We start from the raw sequence: 25,328 nt of genomic DNA on the forward strand, positions 1-25,328 counted from the left end.
TTCTCCACCAGAATCCACTGGAATAACAAGAAAAAAACCAAACCTGACTCCTTGTGTAATGCTAAAAAAAACCAAGCCTTTTCATCCCCAAAGTGTCAAGTGATTATATTAAAATGAAGATGAAGACATTTTTAGTTATTTCCACTATGTATGTTATTTTGGAAATTAATATATGTTCTCAGGACATAGCTGTAACTATGAATTAGTATTCCAATTATGTCCTGAAGGAAAAGCCCAGGGCCTGTTGAGTCAGTGAAGAAACACCTACCCACTTCAGCAAGAAGTTGACTCTGCTTCAGACACGAGTCACACTTCACCCACGCCTGAGAGAAGGAGCTGATGTGCCTCAGGGGTGGAACGAATCCCACCCATGGGGCTCCTCTGAAGAGGAGCTAACACCACCTTCAGCCTCACACTTGTGTCCTTCACCTCAGGGCACACTAAAATCAATGTTTCTCACTTCCAGCAGGACTCTGGTTCTTGGGTATCTTTCTTGAAACTGTTAGTATGGTCCCCACCCATCAGCTACTCCTTATCACCTGAATCCCCTCATAAAAAATCCTTTTTAGCAAATCAAGACAAAAAAACTTGTCAGCTACCTGTGCTATTGATTCACCTGCTGCATTTAGATATCGCTAACAAGACACATTAAACATGCGATGCAATTAAGTGCTTTCCCCTTCTCACTCTTCTGGTTTCCTTCCTCCTTTAAAACATTTTCTCATTGGGGAATAACATTAGTCTCTCAAGTGTTTTTCCCCTGCTTGGTTTGTTTTCCCTCCTTCCCCAGTCGGTTCCTCTTTACATGTAGCATTGATGCAAGTAGCACTTAGGAAGCGAATTAAAGATGACACAGTGGCACCCAAAGGAGAATATAGTTTAAATTAACAACTTGCAATATCAGTCTGGTTTAAGATTAAGCTGCCTGAAAGCAAGCTGTATACCTGTCACACGGCACTTGATGTTTTCTTTACGTGTAACTCAGGGTGAGATCTTACCACCCCAGTTACACAGGTGGTCTCCCTCGGGGCAGAGTGGCAACCTGAAGTAGGATTCCACTCTTTAGGAGAGGGTGAAAGTGGCCCAGTCTGACCCAGACGCTGTACGTCAAAGCAGAAGGAAACTCATCAGACCATGGCCATTCATTCTCCCCACGAACAATGGAGAGAAGAGTGGTTAGATTTCAATTCCCATTTTCAAGCCCGTCATTCAGTTTTGGTACTACAACTAATGAATAATGTTATTTTTATTTCTGTCAGTACTTGGGTTGAATGTCAGCATAAAGATGCACGAGGTACTAAAGGAATTAAATATAGCAGTCAGTTTCTAGAATTAAGCTATTTATCAAGCCAATTCCAACAAAAAAAGTACTATATATATACCTAGTGTGGTATATTTATGGAATACAAAAAAGATGGAACTATTATTTAAAGTAAGTACACTTTATGCCTTTTTCAGGTTGGCAAGGTTCAGATGGTACCAAGGATTTTACCCTGCTGGATCCCAGCCAGTGACCTGGGCCATTGACAACGTGTACATCGGCCCGCAGTGCGAGGAGATGTGCAACGGGCACGGCAGCTGTATCAATGGCACAAAGTGCATCTGCGACCCCGGGTACTCTGGGCCAACCTGCAAAATAAGTACCAAGAACTCTGACTTCCTTAAGGATGATTTTGAAGGTATCTCTTATCTTTTTTTGGTCTGAATTCTGCCTGTTCATCTTAGTGGAACCCAGGGCTCAAGAGATGAACCAGCAAAGTCTTTCTCACCTCTACAGCTTCTGAATTTCATTTATGCTGTGGGACTATTCCCATGAACCAAGTAGCTTAGATGACATTCTCAAGCACGGTTTGCGAATGTCTGATGGCTATCAGTTGTCTGGTTTGGTGTGTCTGACTCTTCGTGAAGTTGTTAATGCTGGAATACAAATTCTTCACCAAAATAGAATTTCCTGAAATTGCATGTAGAAAATAATTTTAGAAGAAAATGATGGTTTGATGGTAGTTTGACTTTAGCACAGACAGAACGCATGCAAGCGAGGCAAACAACAGAGGGCTTTAAGGTTGTGTTGTTTCTCACTACAAGGGAAATCTAAGTGGCCTTAATATGGCAAATATAATTTCAGAGCAGACTGTGTGTCTCGGCGATGAGGGCCACCGTTCGGCAGGCACAGCAGACCCCAAGCGAGCAATGCCAGGAGGGAACTCAAAGCCTCATGCATGCCTGGGCACACACAGCATCCACGCACACAACGCTAAAACCACCTCGAGGTTTCCCCCACTAGCAAGCATGGCAAGAAGAGCATGCTTTGAATAAAGCAGCACCTGTGAACCAAACTCATCTCTTCATAGGTGCTGCTGTTCATTTTAAATTTTCCAGCCATTGCTTGCATGCTACCACATGAGACTCAAAGTTTTTTTATAGACCTGGGTACTTTGTTGTTATCTTAAGAAAAATGAAGAAAAGTGGAAAATCCTGTGAATAACCGGACACTAAGATCCCAAATTTCATACTTATGGGCTTGTTTATTTTGTTTTGATTCATGACAGTTTTCTAGAAAATGTTGCATTGAAACACTGAATATTTGTTCACTCTGCATGTAATGTTTAATTCAGCTCTCTTCCTCTGGAAATAGTACTCTTGCAGTAGGAGCACTTCAGAGTAAATCATAAATATGTATTTACTGTGTATTCAGGTCAGCTGGAGTCTGATAGATTCCTGCTTGTGAGTGGTGGAAAGCCATCAAGGAAATGTGGTATCATGTCTGGAGGAAACAACCTTTTCTTTAATGAAGAAGGCTTACGTATGCTGATGACTCGAGACCTAGATTTGTCACAAGCCAGGTAAGACAGTTTTAAAATTCTTTCAGGATTTCACTGAAGAAATAATATACTGAAGAATAATACATATGCAATACTTCTGTGGTAAAGGCAAGCTGAGATATTCTGTGGTCCTTACTCTAGCAAATATTCCGTTTTAACCACTGTTACCATTTTAAATTAAATTTTCCTTGAACTTCAATGGGATTGACCATTTAAATGTTACTTTTTCCCTTGAATAAGAACTCCAGGATCTGATGCCACACCTTCAGTAGTTTATGAAAGTTTTTATTTCCTAAATGCACAACATGAAAAATCGACTGCATGTCACATGCTCTGCTTGTCTTACCATTTGGTGTATCACGAGCCATTGCTGAAACAGAAGTATCTGCTGCCAGTACAACTCTTACATTCATCATCTCATAATTCTTTCATTTCTGAAGCTTGCTTTCTTCTTATTGTGCACATTTGTTTCCAATAATTCACTGAGAAATTCCCATCAAGCTGTCACCAGCTACACTGAGAACAGCAATTGAAAAACAAATATTTTTAGTGTATTTAGAGATTATGTTGTATCATTACGGCCTGCAGAAGAGATATTTGATGAGTAAGACATGGTAAGCAAGGCACATTAAAAAAATTTACACTAATATATATTAAACCACATCCCAATTGCATGCATGCTGACAAATAGGCACTGTATTCTAATTTATTCAGTATCTTAGCTTATATCCTTATATTATTACTTTGGAGAGATTGCATTTTCTCCAAGACTTTTCTCCACTGGTCTCTTGTAAACACCCTACTCCTCTCTAATGTCCTGTGGGAAACGCTTTAACAGGCACTTTATCTCTTTTTTGACTTGTCTTCATTAGCATTGAATCTTTAAATAATGGTTTAATTGCAGAGCCTCATGGTCAATAAAGATGCCTAATTTCTAACCATTATATTTTTTAGATAAGCAATTAGTTAACCCTCAGTGAGGTGTAATATTAGAGGTCCTTGTACTGAATTTGTGAGATTACTCACAGCAAACTTTTTTCAGAACTTCGTAAACACAAACATCAATACTCTGCACTAATTTGATTTCCTAGACCGTTCTGAAATTACAAGATTGCTTAACAAAAGGTACAAGAGATCTTGTAAGTTGGTCCATTAGACTAAATGACATGTTTTCCTATTGCTCGTGTTCAAAGAACCATCATTTATCTCTTCCCCATGATAGTCTGTAGCTGGATTTGCATATATTGACCTCCAGGTGTTATATGGAGATAAATGACTTCTGTCTTAGTAAAAGGAAAACAAAGCAGTATGTTTAATTTCTTGTATATGCTTATGAAAAATAAGATTTATCAACAAATAACTGTATGCTCTATTCTGAACAGTAAGGCAGACTGCAACAGCGTTGCTAGGGACTGCTCTTTAGAAATCTAAAGTAATTGCAGTGGGATTTTTCCAGGCTGACTCTATCGGCCACCTGCAAAGCACAACAGATCTGGGGAGAGGTTTCAATTTATGCCAGGAATGATGAGAATCAGGATTTCTAATAGATCCTTTAAAGGGTAGTAGACTCAGTAGTCAAATTAAAACCTCCCCTTTTCTTCTGAGACCCCCTGAAGTACACAGGCGAGCAGTGGTGTCGGTGCTGCAAGCCATACTCAGCACCTGGGGATTGTGAGTGGACTCTGCAATCCACTATCCACTCCCGTCACATCTATATTTTAAAGAATTTAATACAGGGTACAGTATATCGCCATCATGGTGATACCAGTAGCTGAAACTGCACAGCATGAAATATCAATAGGGACAGCATATTTTAGGTATCGCATCTAATCAAATCCTTTCAAGTCTGAATTACTAGAAGAACATCCACACATTTTAGTGTTACTAGATCTACAGAAAAACTGTTTTTCCATTTCAAAATAGGCAGAGCCTTTGCAAAATATCTGTGGGATGAGAAGAGAGATATTAAAAATGACTTAACTTTTTAATCTGCTAGACATTGTTACCTATATTTGAGTGGGTTGTTACTATATTAGTAAAAATTCAGAAAAAAGAATAGCAATCTACAGAGAGCAGATTCCACAGAGACAAGGTCACCTGGGCTTATTTCCTTTGAATTATGTGGTGTATGTCAGAGTAAATCTGAAGAGGCACAAAGACTTGCCAGCAGTGAATCCAATCCATTACAGTTGATATGTTGATCCATGAGGGTCCCTAGTGCTCCTTTACAGCACAAGCAGTATGTTACGTCTGGGACATGGAGGTGGATATAATCTATAGCGAAAGAAGTTATATATAGTAGCAAGAGGAACCGTGAGTCGCAGCGAGGACTAGAATTAATTGACTTGCAGGTCTGGTGTTTTATTGAAGCTTTGTCTGCCCAGCACCGCTGCAGCCTCCACTCCCAGAGGATCTACCTGCAGATCAGACCAGAGCAAGACTTTTGATACAAAACTTCTTTTGCGCCATTTCATTTAACCATGAGCCAGGCAGCACTAATGCAATAATAATCAGAACAGATACGACACTCTAAAGCTGTGCAAAAGCTGTGCAAATATGAATTAATACTTGTAATATCCCTGCAAGTCCCATAGGTAAACACCATTACAGCAGCGATTCCCTCCACTTCAAGTGCCTAGTAGAGCTATTTATGAGCATCGGCTAACAGGAAGAATTTCGCAGTTTGATACAAGTCTATTGTGCTGCTTTGGAGAAGCCAATTAAATAGGGGATGAAAGCGCTGGTGTCCCTGGGTGGCTTGGGCTGGCTTCAGGGAAGCCGGCACATTTAAGCAGCGTGATTTAGACAAATTTCCCAGGCTGACTAAATGGACAAAACGATCCCTGAAAGTGAAACATGCTTTGTTCTCCTGTCCAGATTTTCTCTAGTTTATGCCAATGGAAAACCAGGATGCTTATTTTGAATTTAAGCATTTCAGCAAATTCATAGCAAATTATGATCTACTTAGGGCACTGTTGCTTTTCTGCCACTAAAATCTGTACTCATGGGCTACAGGGATAAAAATTTCACCCAGGATTATGTTTCTGATATTTGCAACACCATCTGCTACGCAGACAAAAGCTCCAAACATAAATGACCAGCTTCGTTCAGCCTCTTCTGCCTGGCAAACTACCACACAGGCAAAATGAATTTTTGTCATCCCACCTGTCTGTCTACTTATATTCTGGAGGCTTTGAAAAGGCAATCATAAGATCTCCTAAAGCTGACTCTTACAGCAAGAAATCACGGGGCTAGTCAATAGGCAAATTCCAAGTCCCTCTAGTTGGTTATCTAGGACGTTGTGGAAAAGCAGTCTCTCCAGTAATTGCTTCCCCTGTTAGATTTGTGCAGTTCTTCATGAGACTGGGATGCGGCAAGGGGGTGCCAGACCCCAGGAGCCAGCCTGTGCTGCTGCAGTATTCGCTCAATGGGGGCCTCACATGGAGCCTTCTCCAGGAATTCCTCTTCAGTAACTCCAGCAACGTGGGACGATACATCGCCCTGGAAATTCCCTTGAAGGCCCGTTCCAGCTCCACTCGGCTTCGCTGGTGGCAACCATCTGAGAACGGGCATTTCTACAGTCCCTGGGTAATCGACCAGGTAAGGAATCCTCTGGGTTGTTTTTTTTTTAAAACTTTGGACTGTTTTCAGTATTAATGTTTCCCTTTTGTTGGCATATGTCATTTCACTGAGTCAAGCAAAAATGCTTTGTATAAAGATATCCCAGAATTATAATAATCTAGCAAAATAATAGAGCACAATTACTCTTTGCTAATCTTGTGTTTTTAATGCACCATTTCCATGCAGGGTACTGAATGCCCATTTTGGAGCTATGGAAAGCTATGGAAAGTCCCATACATGGGTAGAGCCACACGTTCACATTGCAGAAGGCCTTACCATGCAACATGCAAGTCTGAGTTCAAACTTCAAAACCCTTCATTTAAAATCTATCCAAATATGTAATTGGCTTGGTAGAATGTAATAGGAAAAACTATAGATAATCATTGATCTAGATACATCTTCTAACTTTGAAAACAAAGTTTTGCTTCATATTTGGGATTTGCTTCTATAAAGATTATTATATTGCTTTGTACGACTTGGTATAAATCTCAAGAAACCCCACTGAAGTGATTGCACTCTAAGTAGTGTTGTTGGGCTGTCCCAAGTTGAACTTGCTTAAATATTTATGAATGTTTTTTTAAAGGAGTTAGTTCAGGTCCTTAGGAGAAACCCAGAAGCCGAACTCCCAGACATGTTTAATGATGTGGTTACAAAATTTTACTTCCCATCCCTCCACTTAAAAATGAAACACTCCTCATTCTCTCATTCCTATATCTTCATTGAATGTAGTTATATTAGTTCAGAACAATCAGGAACTGAATTCAGAATAATAAATGAAAATTAACTCTATCTTGTTTGCTGTTAAATAGTAAAATGCTGATGGTTTACAGTCAATGACAAAACAGAGACTATTTCCCCAGTTCTATCAGCAGATGCAATCTCATAGTAGTGCACCAGATTATAGTAGAGCTGAACAGTCAGTAGGAAAAATGACAGTGTAATCACTTTGCTCCTACCAACATTTATTTTTGTGAGCAGTTTTACTTCATCCAGGACGGAGTTCACCTCCCTGAACTTTAGATTTGTATAGCTGAGCCAATCTCTTTAGGACCCCTTTACAGGAAAAAGATACTCCCCTTCCTCATAAGCTAAACTCTTTACAAAGTAAATTTGTCCATTTTGGACCAGCAGAATATATATGCATAGATGGGTAAATCTCTTTCTCCTCCAGTATGCCATGGCACTTGTATATTTGTGAAGACTTCTAGACAATTTTTCTTTTCAATAACAAGTCCTTTCCTAATGTTTCAGATTCTTATTGGAGGAAACATCTCTGGCAACACAGTATTAGAAGATGATTTCACCACACTGGATAGTAGAAAGTGGCTGCTCCATCCTGGTGGAACAAAGATGCCAGTCTGTGGCTCTACTGGGGATGCTCTAGTGTTCATTGAGAAAGCTAGCACCCGCTATGTTGTCACCACTGACATCGTTGTCAACGAAGACTCTTTCTTGCAAATAGATTTTGCAGCATCCTGCTCTGTCACGGACTCCTGTTATGGTAAGGACTTCTTAGTAAATCCTGCCCTTCCTCTTCCTGTCCTGTACAGGAAAGTTTACTTGTTTTCTGGTTCCATTATTCATCGTAACGAGAACTGAGAAACAAAAGAAAGTTGCATGTTTCTGTTAGGAATTGTAATATCAGCTTTTTTATTCTAGGTGTCTGAAGCCTAAGATAAACTAAACTATATTATTCCCTCCGAGCACTTAAGTTGCACTTCATAGAATCATAGAACCATAGAATCATAGAATCATTTAGGTTGGAAAAAACTTTTAAGATCATCAAGTCCAACCATTCAATTCATTTAAGAAAAAGACTAACAGCTGTCTTACTGAAATCCATTTACCAGTATATGGTATCCACTGCTTGGGGTGATGTTGTGGTTCTAATACTAAGCAGCCAGGTGTTTCCAGCATATGTTTCTTGCTTTGTGGTTTTGCATTTTCAGTGAAGTAAGTCTCAGTTCAGATCTCACTTGCACCTGTATAACTAAGAAATCATTTATATCAGCATACATCTGACACATGCTAAGTCAGCATCAACTGCAAAAATTTGTATCATCCATATGAAATAATAAACATGTATATATGTATGTATGCATGTATGAATGTGTGCATAGACACATAATGATGTAATTTTTAATTACCTAGCTTCCTTTTTTTCCATATGATGTGTACTCAGTGCAGAGCATGCTTTTATATGTGTATGTGTATATATACACAGACATATACATACATATACACAATTAAATAAAAACATGCTCTGCACTCAATACACATCACATGGAAATTAAAAATTGGTTCATTATGTGAATTTTAAGATGCATGAGAAATAGGTCTTCCTAGCTTTTGAATGGTTGTTTGTACATGTTAAATTACATTATTTTAGCATAGGGCTTTGGGGTATAGATATTTTTTTATGAGGAGAATACAATATGTTACAGCATGTAGCATGTGTTAATTGAGTGGTTGCTGACTATTCCTCTAGAATTCTGCATTAAAATGGGAAAAGGTTTTACATGAAGTCCCAGAAGTGGCTTCTCTGATTTTGCTATTCTGAAGCCAATGGAAGTAACTGAGGTATTTTACTCACAGGCTTAACAATATTTTTTTCTTTTGGTATTAAAAAGACTGCGGCATCCTAAGATCATCTCTGCTAAGTTTAAAAGTGTTTTGGCAGCTTAGCTATATACTGGCAAAGAAACAGTTCCTTCCTGTTTTGTTTCTTTGTCTACTACACTTACCATTATCTTAGTATTAAATTAGGCAGGACACTACATAATCGTGCTTCCAGTCATGATGAGCAAAGCATTTCATTTTGGTGATGGAGATTTAACACTAAAAGCTCACTTACCCTTGTTTGCATCCACTTGTCCTTGTATTTCTATAGTAGTGTCTTCTATATTATTCTATATTTCTATAGTATATATATATATACTTCTGTATTTCTATAGTAGATGCTTAGACATCAAGTAGGACTGACTGGGTGATTAAGGGTCATTCTCTGTGCGTGAGGATAGAAGAAATGCGTCTGTAGTAATCAAAAAAAGATTGCAGATTTACCACCCTGTCACTGCAACCACGCTCCTTGTTTTACATAGCCAGAATGCCTGGCAGCTGGAACATTTACTTCAAGTTATAGTTCTGTGCCTATTATTATTTACTTTTTAATGGCTGCATAAAAGTTTAACTTGAAGTATTTAGTGAGCTTGACTAACCTTTATTTTTCATAATAAAAGTTTATAAGCCATAAACATCAAAACAATGAAATTGCTGATTTTTGAGAAATGAATACATTAGTTTAATGGGGCTAGACTGTGTTTGAATGAAAACAAGCTCACTGACTAACAATTTAAAATTGTTTATGCTGGATAATGAAATGAGCTGGTCTGGAGGGGGGTGGAAGAGTGACTAAACCACCTTGTGACAGAGCCAGAAGTTTGAATTTGAGTGTTGCTCTGCCTTACACAACGACTACATCCAGCTGAATCTCATCCTTCAGCCTGAAAAACAAAATAAAGGTGCTGGTCATGATGCTGTCACATCACTGTCTTGCATGCTGCAGCTAGAGAAATTGGCTTGACTCAATCCTGGCGACTTGACAAATGACTTTGCCTTTGCATCTGTGGTCCCTTGAGTTAGGTGGCAGATGCGGAGGTGTACTGCAGCCTTCTCCTGAGCTATACCTGCTCAGCAACGTGTAACGTATCCTCCAGCACTGCCACCAAAGGGGGTAGCTTTGCGCTTCTGACACAAGGGTTTGAAAAGTTTTGAGTGGTTATTTTGTCAGCATAGACTTGTGACTAACACTCTCTGGGGTTACCAGTTTATTGTAGACCTATGGATGTAAGTCTCTAAATTAAGTAACTAACCATCTTTCCACCCTTAGCTATTGAACTGGAATATTCAGTGGACCTTGGGCTGACCTGGCACCCCATTTTGAGAGACTGTCTTCCCACTAATGTGGAATGCAACAAGTACCATCTCCAGAGGATTCTCATTTCAGACACTTTCAACAAGTGGACCCGGGTTACTTTGCCTCTGCCTCCCTATACTAGGTATCTCCCTCTGGTTTTCTGCAGAGTAAATCTAAATGCATAACTGTATTGAAGCATGATACTTATAGCATTAAAATAGTTGTACCTTGCCATTTTTGTTTGGTCCATGTATATAGCAACAAATAAGTATAAGTAAATGAAGCCCCATCCTGCTTTGCATAAAAATTGCAAAACTACTATGTGCATTTACTTTTCTTAGTTATTTAAAGATAGGAAATTCTTGTCCGTCTTGTCCTGGGGAGGGACAGGGGGAACTTTTTAAAGACTCTCATGTTATCGTCAGCCTCACTAAATTCTGGTTGTTCTGGTGGCTAATTGGACTGGCTGAATCCCCACTGCACCCTGTGCTTGCTGTTGTTGGCTATGAGCTGGTGTTTTAAATGTAGCACTTTTCAGGCTTCTTGTTTTTCTGTGCATTCCTTGTATCCTTTGTGTCTCTCTCAGCTTTGATGCTCTCGTCATTGTTTTTACACATGCCCCATTTTCACCCCCTCTTCCTTTTCCTACATTCTTTTGTCTTTGAGGGAAGAAAAATTGTGGGATTTGTTGGGAGGTTGCAGTGAAAGGAGCTGTTTGGGACAGACAGTGCTATTGGGAGTGCTGCCATACAGTTCCCTACAATGCCCTGAAAACTGCTGGATTTTTGTTTTGTTTGTCAAAAAGATCCATCTAGGGACAACTGGGTAGTTCAGCCTTCCAGTTTGCGTCCTTCCTGATGTGCTGTTTTGCAGTGATAGCTGTGACTGTCCCCCGCGCAGTCATACCTGATAAAGCCGGCGTAGAGCTAGCCCAAAATAAAGCCCTGCAAACACAGGGAGCATGGACGTCAGGCTCTCAGCACAACTTGACTCTACAGCTTTGCTCCTGTTGCTGAGCCCAATCTCCTCACATAGACATATGCTGAGCTAACTGCAGGCACGAAGTACCACAGCGCAGGCAGAGCCTATGTCGGTTTGAGAAGGTTGTTACGAAAGATGCCAGCTAATGCACATACGAGTTTGGAAACAGAGACCTTTATTTTTTAGTAATTGTACTGAGAGCGCCTGTACAGTTGCCACACGTTCCAAAACTAGTAGTGGAAAAGTCTATCTTCTATTACTAATCATTTGGGGCATCTAGACTCTTGCCCATCTTCAGTGCAGTGCTTCATGTCAAGTAATAGTACTTTTTTAGGACTTGTTCCCAGCATTGATCTCTTCTGCTGCCTCTTTTGTACTGCTTCACTACATATTGTCTGCAAAATCCATTACCCCAACAGTTCTTGTATAAAGTCTGTAAATTTGTGTTCAGGAGGGGCTTTCTGGGGCTGAATAGGATAAATCAGGACTGGGGTTGATGTTCCAAACCAGTTGAATTTGGACCTGAAAGGAACCTACCACCCGAGATAAACTCAGGTTTATAAATAACTGTGATTTTAAGACTGAAATGTTTTTTGAGCCGTATGTGTCAGAAGAAGTCTGATGCCCTGCTGAGGCAAAGATTGCTCTTCTGTCCAACCCAATAACTCTATTTCTTGGCTCAAGCAATACCATTTCTCAAATATATTAAGATCGGGATTGCATGAGAGAGGTTATTACAACCTTAGCTCAGAAGCAAGGGAGACGTTAAGCTTTAGAATAAGGAATAGTGCAGCTAATAGGCCCTTTAGATGTGATATAATTTTTATGCTGCTTTATTATTTCAAGCTGTGTAATAGCAGGTGTGTCTCTCCAATTGTTTGTGCCATGTTTTAGGGACATGCAGGCTACGTAGGCAATAGCTTGGCCTGGTGCACAGCACCCATACTTACGTAGCCTTTTAGGGTTACCACTCTGGATGTACCCCAGAGTGCTATCTAACCTCTGGCCTGTAGGAGGCAACGAACACTTAGTTTTAACTTAGACTCAGAGCTGATTTTAAAATGCAAATGCAAATACAAAGCTTCTCCCAGGAGCATCAGCTCCATAAATTGTTAGTGAAGCACCACACCTAAAGCAGGCAGTGTAAGATATAGGTGCTTGTCTTTATTCCTAAAGGACTTCCTCACAATTTATGCATTTCTTTTAAAAATGCTATTTGGTGAGCAGCTAGATGGCACAACAGTAGCTTTCTCTTTGGATAAACTTGTTATTCATTCACCTCATGTCACAAGTTTGTAAAGAAATAATTCATAGGATAACATTGACCTTACCATAAAAAGTCTATTTTTACACTGAATGAATTTTGGAGATTTTGCTGTTTATTTGCTTTGGTTTTTACAATAACTGTAATTTCTCTTTGAGTTTCAAAAGAAAACAGACTACACAAAGTTCAATGCTGCCATCTAGTGCTGTACAGCAAAACATGGACTAGCTTGAATTTAAAATTGTATTTTTTATAAGTTACAGAAATCAATCTACTTGCAGCTATTGAAATATAGGTGTCTACTGCTGCGTGAGCTGAATAGCTATTTGGTGTCCCCTGACTGTTTCAGCTAGGTTTTCATCATCTATCTTGGGAGCTGAGACACTTAATTGACATATAGCTACATCAAAGCAAGATGTCTGAATAGGGAGCTAGGCCCCCTTTAATCAACAAAATGAAAACGATTTACTGAAAGGAGCCAGGATCACACCATAGATCATTTCTTAACATTTCCAGCCATGCCCTGGATGGAGGGGAGGGAGGAAACTGGAAAACCAGGGTCACGCCACAAGCCTGGCACAGGCGCTCTCACCTGTCCCCTGTAGATTTATAAATGGCAGCGTCTTGCCTAGGAGCCAACCCACTCCCTAGAGCTGCTCTTACCTAAGTGTAGTTGGGAGAATTCACAGAGAAAAAGTTGGGTTAATTTGTTGACTTGGACTGAAGCAATAAAACTCAGGCTCAGGGTGACACTTCAAGGATTTGGGTGATTCTGGCTTGATCCAGCTCACAGCTATCCCTCAAGTTTGGATTTGTGCTGGGACGTGGTTATGACTGGTCTGAGCTTCCCTTTGGGCATACCACCTTCTTCCTACCCTCTTCTCCACTGCACCAACCACAGCCCACTTGCTTTGCTCTCACCAGCGATCCCTTTCCCACCTCCCGCACTCTCAGCATGCTACCGAGCACCCGTGCTTTGTCCTGCTCTCAAAATGTGGGCACCCTGTTCTTGGCTTTTCAGGGACCTTGTCATTGTCAGGAACCAGCCCTGGGTTGTGCTGATATCAAACAAATCTTCCAGGAGCGGTCCAGCTTCAAGACTGACATTTCCTTTCAGTCAAAATAAAGATTAGCTTAGCTAGAAATATTACCTTTCTGTTTTTCTTTCTCTCCAAAAGGTCTCAAGCAACTCGTTTCCGCTGGCACCAGCCTGCTCCTTTCGATAAGCAGCAAACATGGGCAATCGATAATGTCTACATTGGGGATGGCTGCATAGACATGTGCAGCGGCCATGGGAAGTGCACACAAGACAACTGTGTGTAAGTGCCATTTGTTCCCTGTCCTGCCCAGTGCTGTGGCGTTTCACCCCTCCGCTGTCATTTTAACAAACTTGCAGGAAAGACTTTGATACAATTTTTAAAAGGAAGGTGGATTTTGCTGTTAAAATTGAGCAGGGTACCAGGACCACTTGGGAATAGAAATAACAAGAGGAAGAGTAAGTGCAGGGGTTGGCTCTGCCAGACCTCTGCCAGACCTCTGCCTGTTCGCACGTTGTGGGCGATGCTGCCGGTCCTTTCCTCAGTGGCAATGCATCGCCTCTGCTGTTGCCTATGCTGTATCTTTGCTCCCCTCCCACCAGGTAGGGAGAAGGGTACCCTTGAGTTTGCACACCCCTCTAGGGATGTACAGTCCTGGAGCTTCCCAGAAGATGTCATCCTTATTCCCGAGGGGTTTCATGCTGCGTCACTGTGCCCTCGTCCTGGCACTGGGTGCAGAGGACCTGGGCTGGAGGTGGGACGTGTCTACTAAGCAGGAGGATATACACCAGTTCTTTCCAAGGCCAGATTTTGCCTTGGGACTGGTGTTGGCTTGATGGCCTGATGCCTCTGCTCCATGGTAGGGTTTGCCGGTGGAGGCAGACAGGCTTGATCCTCAAACTGTCTGTATAACAGCACACGTAGAGCCCTGCAAAGCTAACAAACAACAATCAGATCTCCCCAGATTTGTCTGTCTGGCAACAGAGAAATACCTTCCAGATGGATGTACTGCTTTTTTCCAGCCACAAATGGCAACAGAAATTGGAGAATGGTTGTATAATTGTGCTGTGACTATGTTTGTTAGAAATATATTCTGCTGCAGATTGCGTTGTCCTCTATCCTGACAGCAAGGAAGTACCAAGGCACAATCTCCCTGGGGAAATCTGCATAGTAGCAGAACACATTTCCATGCTGTTATCCAATCTTTGACACATTATAAGAAGGTTTTTCAGAGGAGAAAAAAAAAAGGGGGACTATATGAAGAAACAACAGGAAAGTACCCATCCACTAAAATTTTATATAAACTTACTTAAAATTTAACATTAGCAGGACATTCTTAGGCTTGGCACATTCTCTTAGGTTTATCTATCCTGGTACAATGTATTTTACTGATTTTACTCTGTGCTGGAGCATACTCTGTATTAGCAGCTTGAATGATACATAATACTAGCCTTCCTAAAGTCATTTTTGTTTCATATTAACTCCAAAAAGTGGCAGATGTTTGCAACCCGCATATACCAGTTGTGCTCTAGTAAATGATGCAGTCAGCCTCTACGCGGAATAAGATGGCACCTTAATGTGGAATAACATGGCACTGATTAAACCTCCATGCAGAGCCTTTGCCAGCTGAATTTTGCATTTGTTTTCCTCTGCAGCTGCGATGAGCACTGGGGTGGGCTGTACTGCGACGAGCCAGAGACCCCCCTTCCGACACAACTGAAAGATAACTTCAATCGCTCGCCGTCGAACCAGAACTGGCTGACAGTGAACGGGGGCAAACTGAGCACAGTCTGTGGGGCGGTAGCCTCTGGGATGGCTCTTCACTTCAGCGGGGTGTGTGTTCAGCACAGGGGCCGACTCACTCCAGACAGTATAAATGGGACTGATTTAAAAAGTTAAATAAATAGCAAGGTGTTAAAAAATATCACCATAACATATTAAACATATAACATATAAAAAACCCCTTATATCCTTCGCCTAGCTGAAGGTCAGACAGGTCCTACAGTCTAGGGCCAGCCAGAAACACTCCAGGAAAGCAGATACCATGTTCCCGGCTATGCTGCAGCCGGGAAAGTGAGATATAGTGTGTGCGCCTCCTGAAAGGAGCTGTGGAGGGGGCTTTGGAGGTGGAGCTGGTAGATTAAAACACAGTCCAAGTATGTAGACATTGAATTCCACTCACTCATAACAGCCTACTCATAGCACTTATAAATTCCAGAGACTGGAGTTTGCTGCAGCTTCTGATCAGACCACAGAGGTAAATTAATAACTAGGTATTTGCATATGTATAATTTGCACTTGGTCCTTGAAAATACATCCATGTGTAGCCTCATCCTTCAGATATTTCATTGGGGGTTTTTTTCAGAGTAAGCTCAGAGTAAAATTTCCTGTTTTAGCTACATACGTAGGTATATAACCCAGCCTGCTGCTGAATTACAGTTTGCTTACAGATAACCTCGGGATTATAAAAATGACAAAATAGTATTTTAGAAACATGTAAAACTTATGCTTGTAGATCTCTTCTATGCAAATTTATAACTAGGTTCAAACTGACGCAAGTTTTCTAAAATAAACTAACAGAAGCATTACATTTTCACTTCCTTCCAGTAGGACTAAGTAGGCATCACTAACTAATAGACTAAGCAATGTGAAATATATAAGGGATTATGGGAAAACACACATATTAAAACTTCTGTGCCATTCGATGGTTTGCATAAATTGAGCCATTAGCAGATAATCAGTGATTCAATAATTCTGCCTGGAAAACCATGTATTTTACACTGGAGGCATAGATTTATGTAACTCTTGTATTCAGGAGAAAGGTGAGTACACTTCTTGATACTGAATGTTGTAAAGCTGCAGGTACAAGTAGCAACGTGTATGAATACACAAGAATTTTTAAGATGGAACATAACTGAAATTATGTCCTTAGGGAAGAACATTTATTGTTCTGTTGTAGCTTTACCTTTGTTATAAGTAGTATAATTTTGTATAGTTTTGAAGGTTTTACAACATGAAGTTATATTAATAGTGACTGCATAGTCTATCACTTTTTATGCTCATAAGTTTTGCCAGCCAACATATTTTTTCATTGCTTTTAAGGGCTGCAGCCGTATGTTAGTTACAGTGGACTTGAACCTCACCAGTGCAGAATTCATCCAGTTTTATTTCATGTATGGATGTCTGATAACTCCTAATAACCGCAACCAAGGAGTGCTGCTGGAGTATTCTGTGAATGGTGGAATCACCTGGAACCTCTTAATGGAAATTTTCTATGATCAATTCAGCAAGCCTGGGTTTGTAGATAGCTTCTTCTGCCTATATAATTTCCTATACTAAAGTAAGGTGGTCTTGAATGTTTCATAAGAACCTGTGGGACATATTACTGCTGTGGTTTGGATTTCAGATCTTTAAGAGTTCAGCCTGTCCAGTCCTGCAAGCATGTACGAACGGCCTTAGCACATGCGCTTGAGCATCAGCATTTGTGCAGCTGCTAGGCCAGAAATAAAAGGGTAGTAGGGAGTCTGTAGCAGTCTGGTAGATTTGTAAATGGTTGCAGGAAGATAAATTAATAGCTACTGTAATGATGTCCATCCTGTTCTTTAAGATGCTTTCATTTGAAATCTAGTTTCTTTCTGACAAGAGCAGAAAGTCATTGCCTCAACTAGTTAGAAAATGGTGTGTAGAGGAGAAACTGAATTTCTGCAGATATCCGTAAAAAGGATGGATACACTCAAGCCCTATTTTCAGATATTTGTGAGATTCAAATCATGCATAGATATAGGTGGACCTTTTCCTCACTGACTAATTTAAAAGGCTCATAGAAAATGGGGCTGGGAGGGACCCACTGTTTGTTATTTCATTTGAACACACCAAGAAATCACTAGCACTTTAATTGGACAAGAGATTTAAGTGTACTATCATCCACTGTTGTAATGGAAATGAGAAAATTGTGCTGGAACATTGCTATCTTGCTGAATGGCTCCAGGTTGAAAATAGTAATCTTAATTTTACTTCAACATTCTCCTTCTTAACACTTCTCTTAATTAGGACCTTATGGTCATACCCTGCTAGTCTACACCATTGCATTTGGTCCCATAAGCACAGTTGGAGCACGTGAGGTTGCTCAAACCATGCCACAGCCTGGCTGCTGGCCCTTCCCACCTCACTCTTAGCCCCTGTCCCAGGGATGACATTGGGAGTGATCAGGAAGGTTTTTGTTTGAGTAATCTCCCATAGGGGAACATAGGCTCGATCACCCGGTCTTTTCCTTCTTTCCCAACTTCCACCTACTATAGGAAACAATGGGAGTGGACCTGGTCAAAGCACCCAGCACAGAGCATTGAGAAGTGTCCTCCTCCTGTGGCTTTCCTACAACTAATTTCCACTTTTTATTCCAGCTTTGTGAACATCCTCCTTCCCTATGATGCCAAAACCATCGGGACGCGCTTCCGCTGGTGGCAGCCTAAGCACGATGGCCTGGACCAGAACGACTGGGCGATCGACAATGTGTTGATCTCTGGCTCAGCTGACCAGAGGACGGTGATGCTCGACACCTTCAGCAGCGCTCCCCTGCCGCAGCATGAGCGCTCCCCTGCCGACGCAGGTCCCACTGGGAGGATCGCCTTCGACATGTTCATGGAAGACAAAACTACAGGTAAAGGTTTCACGTGGATCTGAATTAAAGAGCAAGAAGTCAGTGCAGCAATTTCCAAACCTTGCTGAGCCTCTGAATCTTTGTCTCACTGTGACAGATATCACAGACAATCCCATTGCTATAGGGATCTTGTCTTTCGTTTTTAGTTCACAAAATGCAAAATGAAAAGATGTAATGTAACTTTTCTTTTTTTACTGCATAAATTTACTTAGAAGATTAATTTCTCTTCAAAGAAAGAAAAAAGGATTTAAAAGTGCCAGGTTATTCTAAGCAGATTTCTTAACCTGAGTATGTTTCCTATTTCCTAACTTTTTTAAACATTCTTTAGGGAAGTTAAGTTACATTTTACAACTAAATTTTGTAGATGATGTATTTCTGGATGTTTACAAGGCTTAACAGCTAACAGTGCTGGGGTACCCTTTGTGCAGACATGTAGGCAACACCCACTAAAAAGTTCTCCCGTAATGTCCAGTGCAACAGAAGTTTATGTTTTGAGTAAGTCCCAGACCCTTACTTCTTGAACATTAAAAAATAATGTTCTAATGCTTATGTAAGAGAGTAGTAAGAGGTGCTTTGAGCAATACATGTGATAAATGTAATAAATATGTACATGGGAAAGATGGGGTACTGACATTCTCAGGAGCGATACTAAATAATTCTCACGTAGGATGAAAAAGAAAGCCATGAATCACCTTTAGTCGTTAACACTACTCCCTGTTTTCTTTAATTTGCATTGTCATTGTATATTACTGACATTGCCATTTATTTTCAAGTGAATGAACACTGGTTATTCCATGATGATTGCTCAATCGAGAGGTTTTGTGATTCGCCTGATGGTGTCATGATCTGCGGGAGCCATGACGGCAGAGAGGTCTACACCATCACACATGACCTGACCCCTACAGAAGGCTGGATTATGCAGTTCAAGGTAAAATCTCTGTCTGCAATCTAATTATTCAAAAACACATTTTGTTCCAGGTCTAAGTAGATTTTTCAGGAGGTAGGATGATGTGTAGGCCTACACGTGAGCCATTCCCTGCAGGGAAAAGCGTTATTATTAGGCCATCCTCATTCTTCTCACCTACTCCATGTTGGTCAGCTTTAATACCGCAGGCTGTTCTCAGGGCACACTCTTCTCTTCTAACACAGCAGTTGTATGGACATCATGTAATAAGGATATTACACATATACAAGGTGTCTACTTTGTTACAGCTGCTTGGTGAGTGAAAAGCAGCTCCAAAGTAGTCCACACCACTCCTGTGTTGTCATGCATTTACATCAAACCTGCACCCAAACTGCCCTCCATACACCCTTTTACCTAAATTAAAGAAATAACCCAGCAATATACAGAAGTTGTAAGAGCCCTTTGCACGTCTCTCCCATAAAGACAGTCCGCCTAACATAACCGAGCTGGGTGGCCTCCTCTGAAATATTCAAATCTTAGGTTGTGTGGGAGGGGAGATTAACTTTCTTAGTTATGGAGTACTGGGGTATAAGGCACAAGTGTCAAAACCTGGAAATTCAGAAATGTGAGCTAACTAGAAGAAAATGAAACTCAGAATACGGTGCCTGTTCTCAGTCTTGGGAATATTGATGGGATCTGCAGATGACAGGTACCATACAAGCACTGTTACTGCCATCATTTCAAGCAAAATTCTGCAGTCAGTTTTCAGGTTCAAACACTTTTTTAAACTCTAACCACCGCCACCACAATTCTAATTTAATGCTCTTATGCTCTCTTCTTTATTAGGTTTCTGTTGGATGTAAAACCTCAGAAAAACTCGCACAAAATCAGGTCCACGTGCAGTATTCCACTGACTTTGGCGTTAGCTGGAGTTACTTAGTACCTCAGTGTTTACCAGCTGATCCAAAATGTTCTGGGAGTGTTTCGCAGCCATCTGTCTTCTTTCCCACAAAAGGATGGAAAAGAGTAACTTACTCACTGCCTGAAAACCTTGTGGGCAAGTAAGTATGAATTCGCTACTCATTTTGTCTTGGATTCAGTACCTTCTGGAAAACACAACAGGGGATACGTCTGCCTGTTCATTTTCTTTCAAGGAAAGTGCAGGCTAGCAGCGTTCACGTTCATCACATATGCTGCATAATTTTATTTCCTATCAATCAAGACTTACCATGACTCTTGGTCTGAAACCCGCAAAGTTATCCTTGCTTCTCTGCAGTCTGCTCTGGTACAGTGTGTTCTGCTCTGTTCATACAGCCGTGGTCAATTAGAGAGTAGATTTATGACCTTACTGAGTGGAAAAGTTACCCTTATTGTCTGCAGTAGTCTGCACATATGCAAACTGTTTGTCTTTTTCTGCAAAATTAAAATCTCTTATATTTTGGACTAATCTGCTCAGGAAGTATAACCAAAACTGAAATTCTCTTGCAAGAAGCCAGAATAGCTTTTCCCAGCTTCAGCAGTGTCTGGAATCCGTCCATACATCATAGGTAGGACATGTGTGAAGAAGAAGATATGGATATGGATAAAACCAATTTCAACAGATACTGCCAGATATTACTTGTGGAAGCTTGGAGGATAGTACAGTCATATTGCACATATAGTACAATATTGTATATATTGTACATATAGTACATATTGTACATGTAGTACAGTCAGTATTGTGTTTCACCCACCTTTTTTCAATTGAGCAAAGTTGTTTTTTACATATGTCTGTTTTTCTTCATTCCTTTATATCTAGTCCCGTGAGGTTTCGGTTCTACCAGAAATACTCAGATATGCAGTGGGCCATCGATAATTTCTATCTGGGCCCTGGTTGTCTGGAAAACTGTAGAGGTCATGGAGACTGCCTGAATGAGCAATGCATCTGTGATCCTGGGTATTCGGGACCAAACTGCTATCTGACCCAAACACTGAAGGTAATTTCACTGCCTGTTTTAAAGTGTGAATTTTGCCATCTGTTTGGCTGAGAAAGAGAGAGAGAGAAGGAGATCGATCCCGCTGGAAATTTAGCTTTGATTCCTGTTAGCCTGAAGATACTTAAATCCATTTTCAGCCCTTTTACCATTTTTTAACAAAACTATTACTGCATATCCAAGAATGGGTTTGTTCCTTTGCAAATAACACTGCCCAATAAAGCTATGATGAAGTTCACTGTTCGTCCTTAGATCATTATTGTATGATCTAAATCACCCTTGCACATATGATTATATTTGATCAAGACCTGTAGAAAGATTGTCTTTATCATGACAGAGCTTACTGAAGTAGGGAATACAAGAAAATGACATAAAATTACATAAAATTAATTCACCTAGCTGTTATTAGCATTACCCTATAACAAGTGAGTGAAATCTAGTTAGATATTGTGAATTTAAAAGTTAAAATATTTTTAAAACTTAACATATTCAGAAAATAATATGTAAGCAGCCCCAAATCCGTTTAAAATGCAGTGTTTACCATCTCATTTTTTCTACATCAGATAAGAACAGAATAGGTACGTGCTCCACAGAAACAACAGGTTAAGAAGCGTTCTGTCTAAAGAGAATGTAACTATTTAACTTTTCAGTTATGTCATTTGAATTATTATAACATTCTGTCTTTCATCTGAGATACTAATTACATGAACAAATATTATCTGTTTGCAATTTTTCGTTAGTAATTTATTTTTCACATTAAGGACATTTGGGATAAAATCCTAGCAATTTTAGAGGAGTTTTACTACTATCTCCTTAATGCCAGGATTTCACTCATGGCATTGCTTTTACTGCACACCTGGAGGTAAGTGGAAATCAGAGATATATTCTAGATGGTTTTCACTGCAAATATTTGTGCAGACAGTTGCATAAATGCATATTCACTACAATAACCATAAAATTTCATTGCAGTACTGGTTTCGCTGGGGAAAAATATAGAATAGCAACTTCTCCCATGCATACTAGATATGTACTGGAGTGGTGTTACATAGTCTTAAATAACCACAGTTATGAATTAGACCTATTCAATTGCACATACAAATTTTAGTGTGCTGGATTACCTCCCAAGTATGTTAAAATCTAGCCCTAACATATTTTTACATTTAGCCAATTCACCTCAAGTGGCTAAACGTTCAGCCAAAAGTGATTATGTTCAGTCACCCTGAAAAAAATATTTTAGTGTTCATGAGCCCTTGAAGCGTGTTTAGGTCAGTTCCAGCTGTGGTCATCAGAAAGGCTTAATTGAGATCATAATTACCTGTGCTTTATGTTAAACACCTTACTTACAGACTTTCCTGAAGGAGCGCTTTGACAATGAAGAAATTAAACCAGATTTATGGATGTCCTTAGAAGGTGGAAATACCTGTACTGAGTGTGGGATTCTCGCAGAAGACACAACTCTGTATTTTGGAGGTGCAACTGTAAGGCAGGCTGTCACTCAAGATCTGGACCTGCGGGGGGCAAAGTAGGTCATGTTTCCATGTCATTTTAATGGGGAACTCTGTTAAACACTGACAAAGCAGCAGGTGACAGCTTGTAGCTCAGGGAATTCCTAGGCCACCACAAGCGTAGCGTTATTGCAGGTAGACACTAATTAGATTATGATTCTCAAGGCACTGATGCTTTCAGATGGGTCGCAGAGAGCAAGGCTCATCCTAGCACAGTGGAAGGAGTCTGCCATGCCCCGGTGAAGCAGCAGGTCCCCTTCCCCAGGAGTGTCCTGAAGTCAGCAACACCTGCCCTGCAAAGAGGCGAGATACCACATCTCCTGGGCACCACTGTCTCCACCCTGGAGGCACCAGCTGTGTCTCCCGCTGAGTTCAGAACATAACCTCTGCTGTTGTCCTCTCTTGGGTGCCCGTACAAGACCCACTCCACTCACATGCTGCAGAAAAGGATGACTTAGCTGGAGAGCAATGGAATTATGCCAGTCTAGACAAGCTAAGGACATGATGTAGAAGACAACTTCAGCATCATTTCCCTTGGCTGTATGGCTTTAATAAAGCCACACTCTCACTTCTGTAAAGAAAAAATCAGGTGGGAAATCACACAACCTTTCAGGAAGGAAGGGGCCTTGGGGAGTCTCTAGTCTAGCCCCAACCATTTCAGTGGCCTCCACTCACCTTGCCTCAGTTTATCAACTTCTTTTATGTCCTTCATTGCTGCGAGGGCACCTTCTTAACTCATGTTTAGCTCCCTTTCCACCAGGACTCCCAGGAAACTGTTAGCAAAGCGGCTCCCAGCCAGTCAGTCCCCAGCTGGTACCATTGCAAGGGGTTAGTCCCTCCCGGGGGCAGGACTTTGCTGAATTTCATGAGGTTCCCGTGGGAATTACTAGGCCATGTTTTTGGAAACTTTTGCTCGACTTGTACATTCATGTTACTTGCTTAAAAATGCTGGCATTTTGAACATTTTCAGTACACCTCCTAACAGAAAGCAAACATCTCGACTTGTGCAGATCTTTAACACATGTAAACTTATACATTTACTCTTAGATTTCTACAGTACTGGGGGAGAATTGGGAGTGAAAACAACATGACAACATGCCACAGACCAACTTGCAGAAAGGAGGGAGTGCTGCTAGACTATTCCACTGATGGAGGCAAGTACATCTTGTAGCTTCAGCTAAGCTACAGCCTTGTTCTGTATTCAAGCACCATCAGTATCTGAGAATTTGTCAGAGAGATCCAAAATAATAAGATAATTTTTATTTGTAAAGTTGTTTTTCTCCTTGTAAAGTTTTTTCCCCATCTAAGATTTCCTTCTATTGCAGTTTTCCATAATCCTCCTGCCTGCTTTCAGTAATCAGTGGCGTCCAGCCAATTTGATTCCTTTATACGATTACAAGATTACTCTTGCAATGAATACCAGTTGCCAACTACCCTTAGAAGTTAAGATTTGTCTATCAGAAGACCATAGCTATTATTTTTTATTTCCTATTATCTTCCTTTAATCTTTTAGACGATTCTACCATACACTTGTTTTTATTACTAAACCTGCATCTTTTCATTCTAGGGATATCCTGGACTTTGCTTCATGAGATGGATTACCAAAAATACATCTCAGTCAGGCATGACTACATCCTCCTCCCCGAACACGCTCTGACCAATACAACCCGCTTGCGCTGGTGGCAGCCTTTTACCATCAGCAACGGGATCGTGGTTTCAGGCCCCGACCGGGCGCAGTGGGCGCTGGATAACATCCTGATCGGAGGAGCAGAGATCAACCCCAGCCAGCTTGTAGACACGTTTGATGACGGTAAGACAGGCTGTGACAGCTAATCTGTTGCCTGGCATTATCTTATCTAAGATAAGCCCTGTGAGCTTGCAAGCGCACTTTTTCTTTTTTTTAACTCAGCAAATTTTTCGTTTTGTAGACTAATGCTGTTTATATACTATTCTTCATGCTACTAATAGGGGTGTGTAAATATATAAACACATGTATATTCAGATATGTATACGTGTGTGTGTATATATATGTATATACCTATAAGAAAGACAAAAAATTTTATTTCAGTCCAACTCATTTCATTTAAATTCCTGTGTAGGAAAGTTTTATTTAATCATATTTTTAAAAAATACTATTATTTAACCATTTTAATTACCTCTCTGGAGCTGATGTTTTTATTATGTCTGTTAGTAGCTTACTTACTGTGTGTCATGACAGATAGCATAAATTTAGCGTTTATATCACTAAAGCACTGTATCTAGTGATTCTGTGGATTCATTACTAAGCCTTGATGTTTACCGAGACAATGCAGTAATTGTATTTAACTCATCTTAATAGAAGGCACCTCTCATGAAGAAAACTGGAGTTTTTACCCTAATGCAGTCAGGACTGCAGGGTTCTGTGGAAATCCATCATTCCATCTCTACTGGCCAAATAAGAAAAAGGACAAAACACACAACATCCTGTCCTCCAGGGAGCTCATTATACAGCCAGGATACATGATGCAGTTTAAAGTAAGAAATGTTCTCTCTCTCCAAAGTAAAGAATGCAATGAAAAATCATCTAATGTGTCTCCAGAAATTCTTCTTCTTCTTCCAACTAGGATGCCCAATTGGATGAATAATTAAAAATGACTTTTTATTAGAAG

The 25,328-nt window shown here is 40.5% G+C and overlaps 1 protein-coding gene across 1 annotated transcript in view; it reads left to right on the forward strand.

Moving 5' to 3' along the window:
- RELN (reelin) overlaps positions 1 to 25,328 on the forward strand; it is a 305,627-nt gene that overhangs the window by 262,931 nt on the left and 17,368 nt on the right. Inside the window, exons 44-59 of the mRNA XM_009328375.1 lie at positions 1,459 to 1,679; positions 2,696 to 2,843; positions 6,164 to 6,422; positions 7,695 to 7,944; positions 10,333 to 10,501; positions 13,783 to 13,923; positions 15,297 to 15,474; positions 16,744 to 16,937; positions 18,042 to 18,298; positions 19,072 to 19,226; positions 20,049 to 20,263; positions 21,001 to 21,178; positions 22,522 to 22,697; positions 23,728 to 23,834; positions 24,248 to 24,490; positions 25,019 to 25,194. Coding sequence (XP_009326650.1) covers positions 1,459 to 1,679; positions 2,696 to 2,843; positions 6,164 to 6,422; positions 7,695 to 7,944; positions 10,333 to 10,501; positions 13,783 to 13,923; positions 15,297 to 15,474; positions 16,744 to 16,937; positions 18,042 to 18,298; positions 19,072 to 19,226; positions 20,049 to 20,263; positions 21,001 to 21,178; positions 22,522 to 22,697; positions 23,728 to 23,834; positions 24,248 to 24,490; positions 25,019 to 25,194 — 3,067 coding nt within the window. The remainder of the gene's footprint in view (positions 1 to 1,458; positions 1,680 to 2,695; positions 2,844 to 6,163; positions 6,423 to 7,694; positions 7,945 to 10,332; positions 10,502 to 13,782; positions 13,924 to 15,296; positions 15,475 to 16,743; positions 16,938 to 18,041; positions 18,299 to 19,071; positions 19,227 to 20,048; positions 20,264 to 21,000; positions 21,179 to 22,521; positions 22,698 to 23,727; positions 23,835 to 24,247; positions 24,491 to 25,018; positions 25,195 to 25,328) is intronic.

Source organism: Pygoscelis adeliae, unplaced genomic scaffold (assembly GCF_000699105.1).
Source record: "Pygoscelis adeliae isolate BGI_AS28 unplaced genomic scaffold, ASM69910v1 Scaffold267, whole genome shotgun sequence".
Lineage (NCBI taxonomy): Eukaryota > Metazoa > Chordata > Aves > Sphenisciformes > Spheniscidae > Pygoscelis > Pygoscelis adeliae.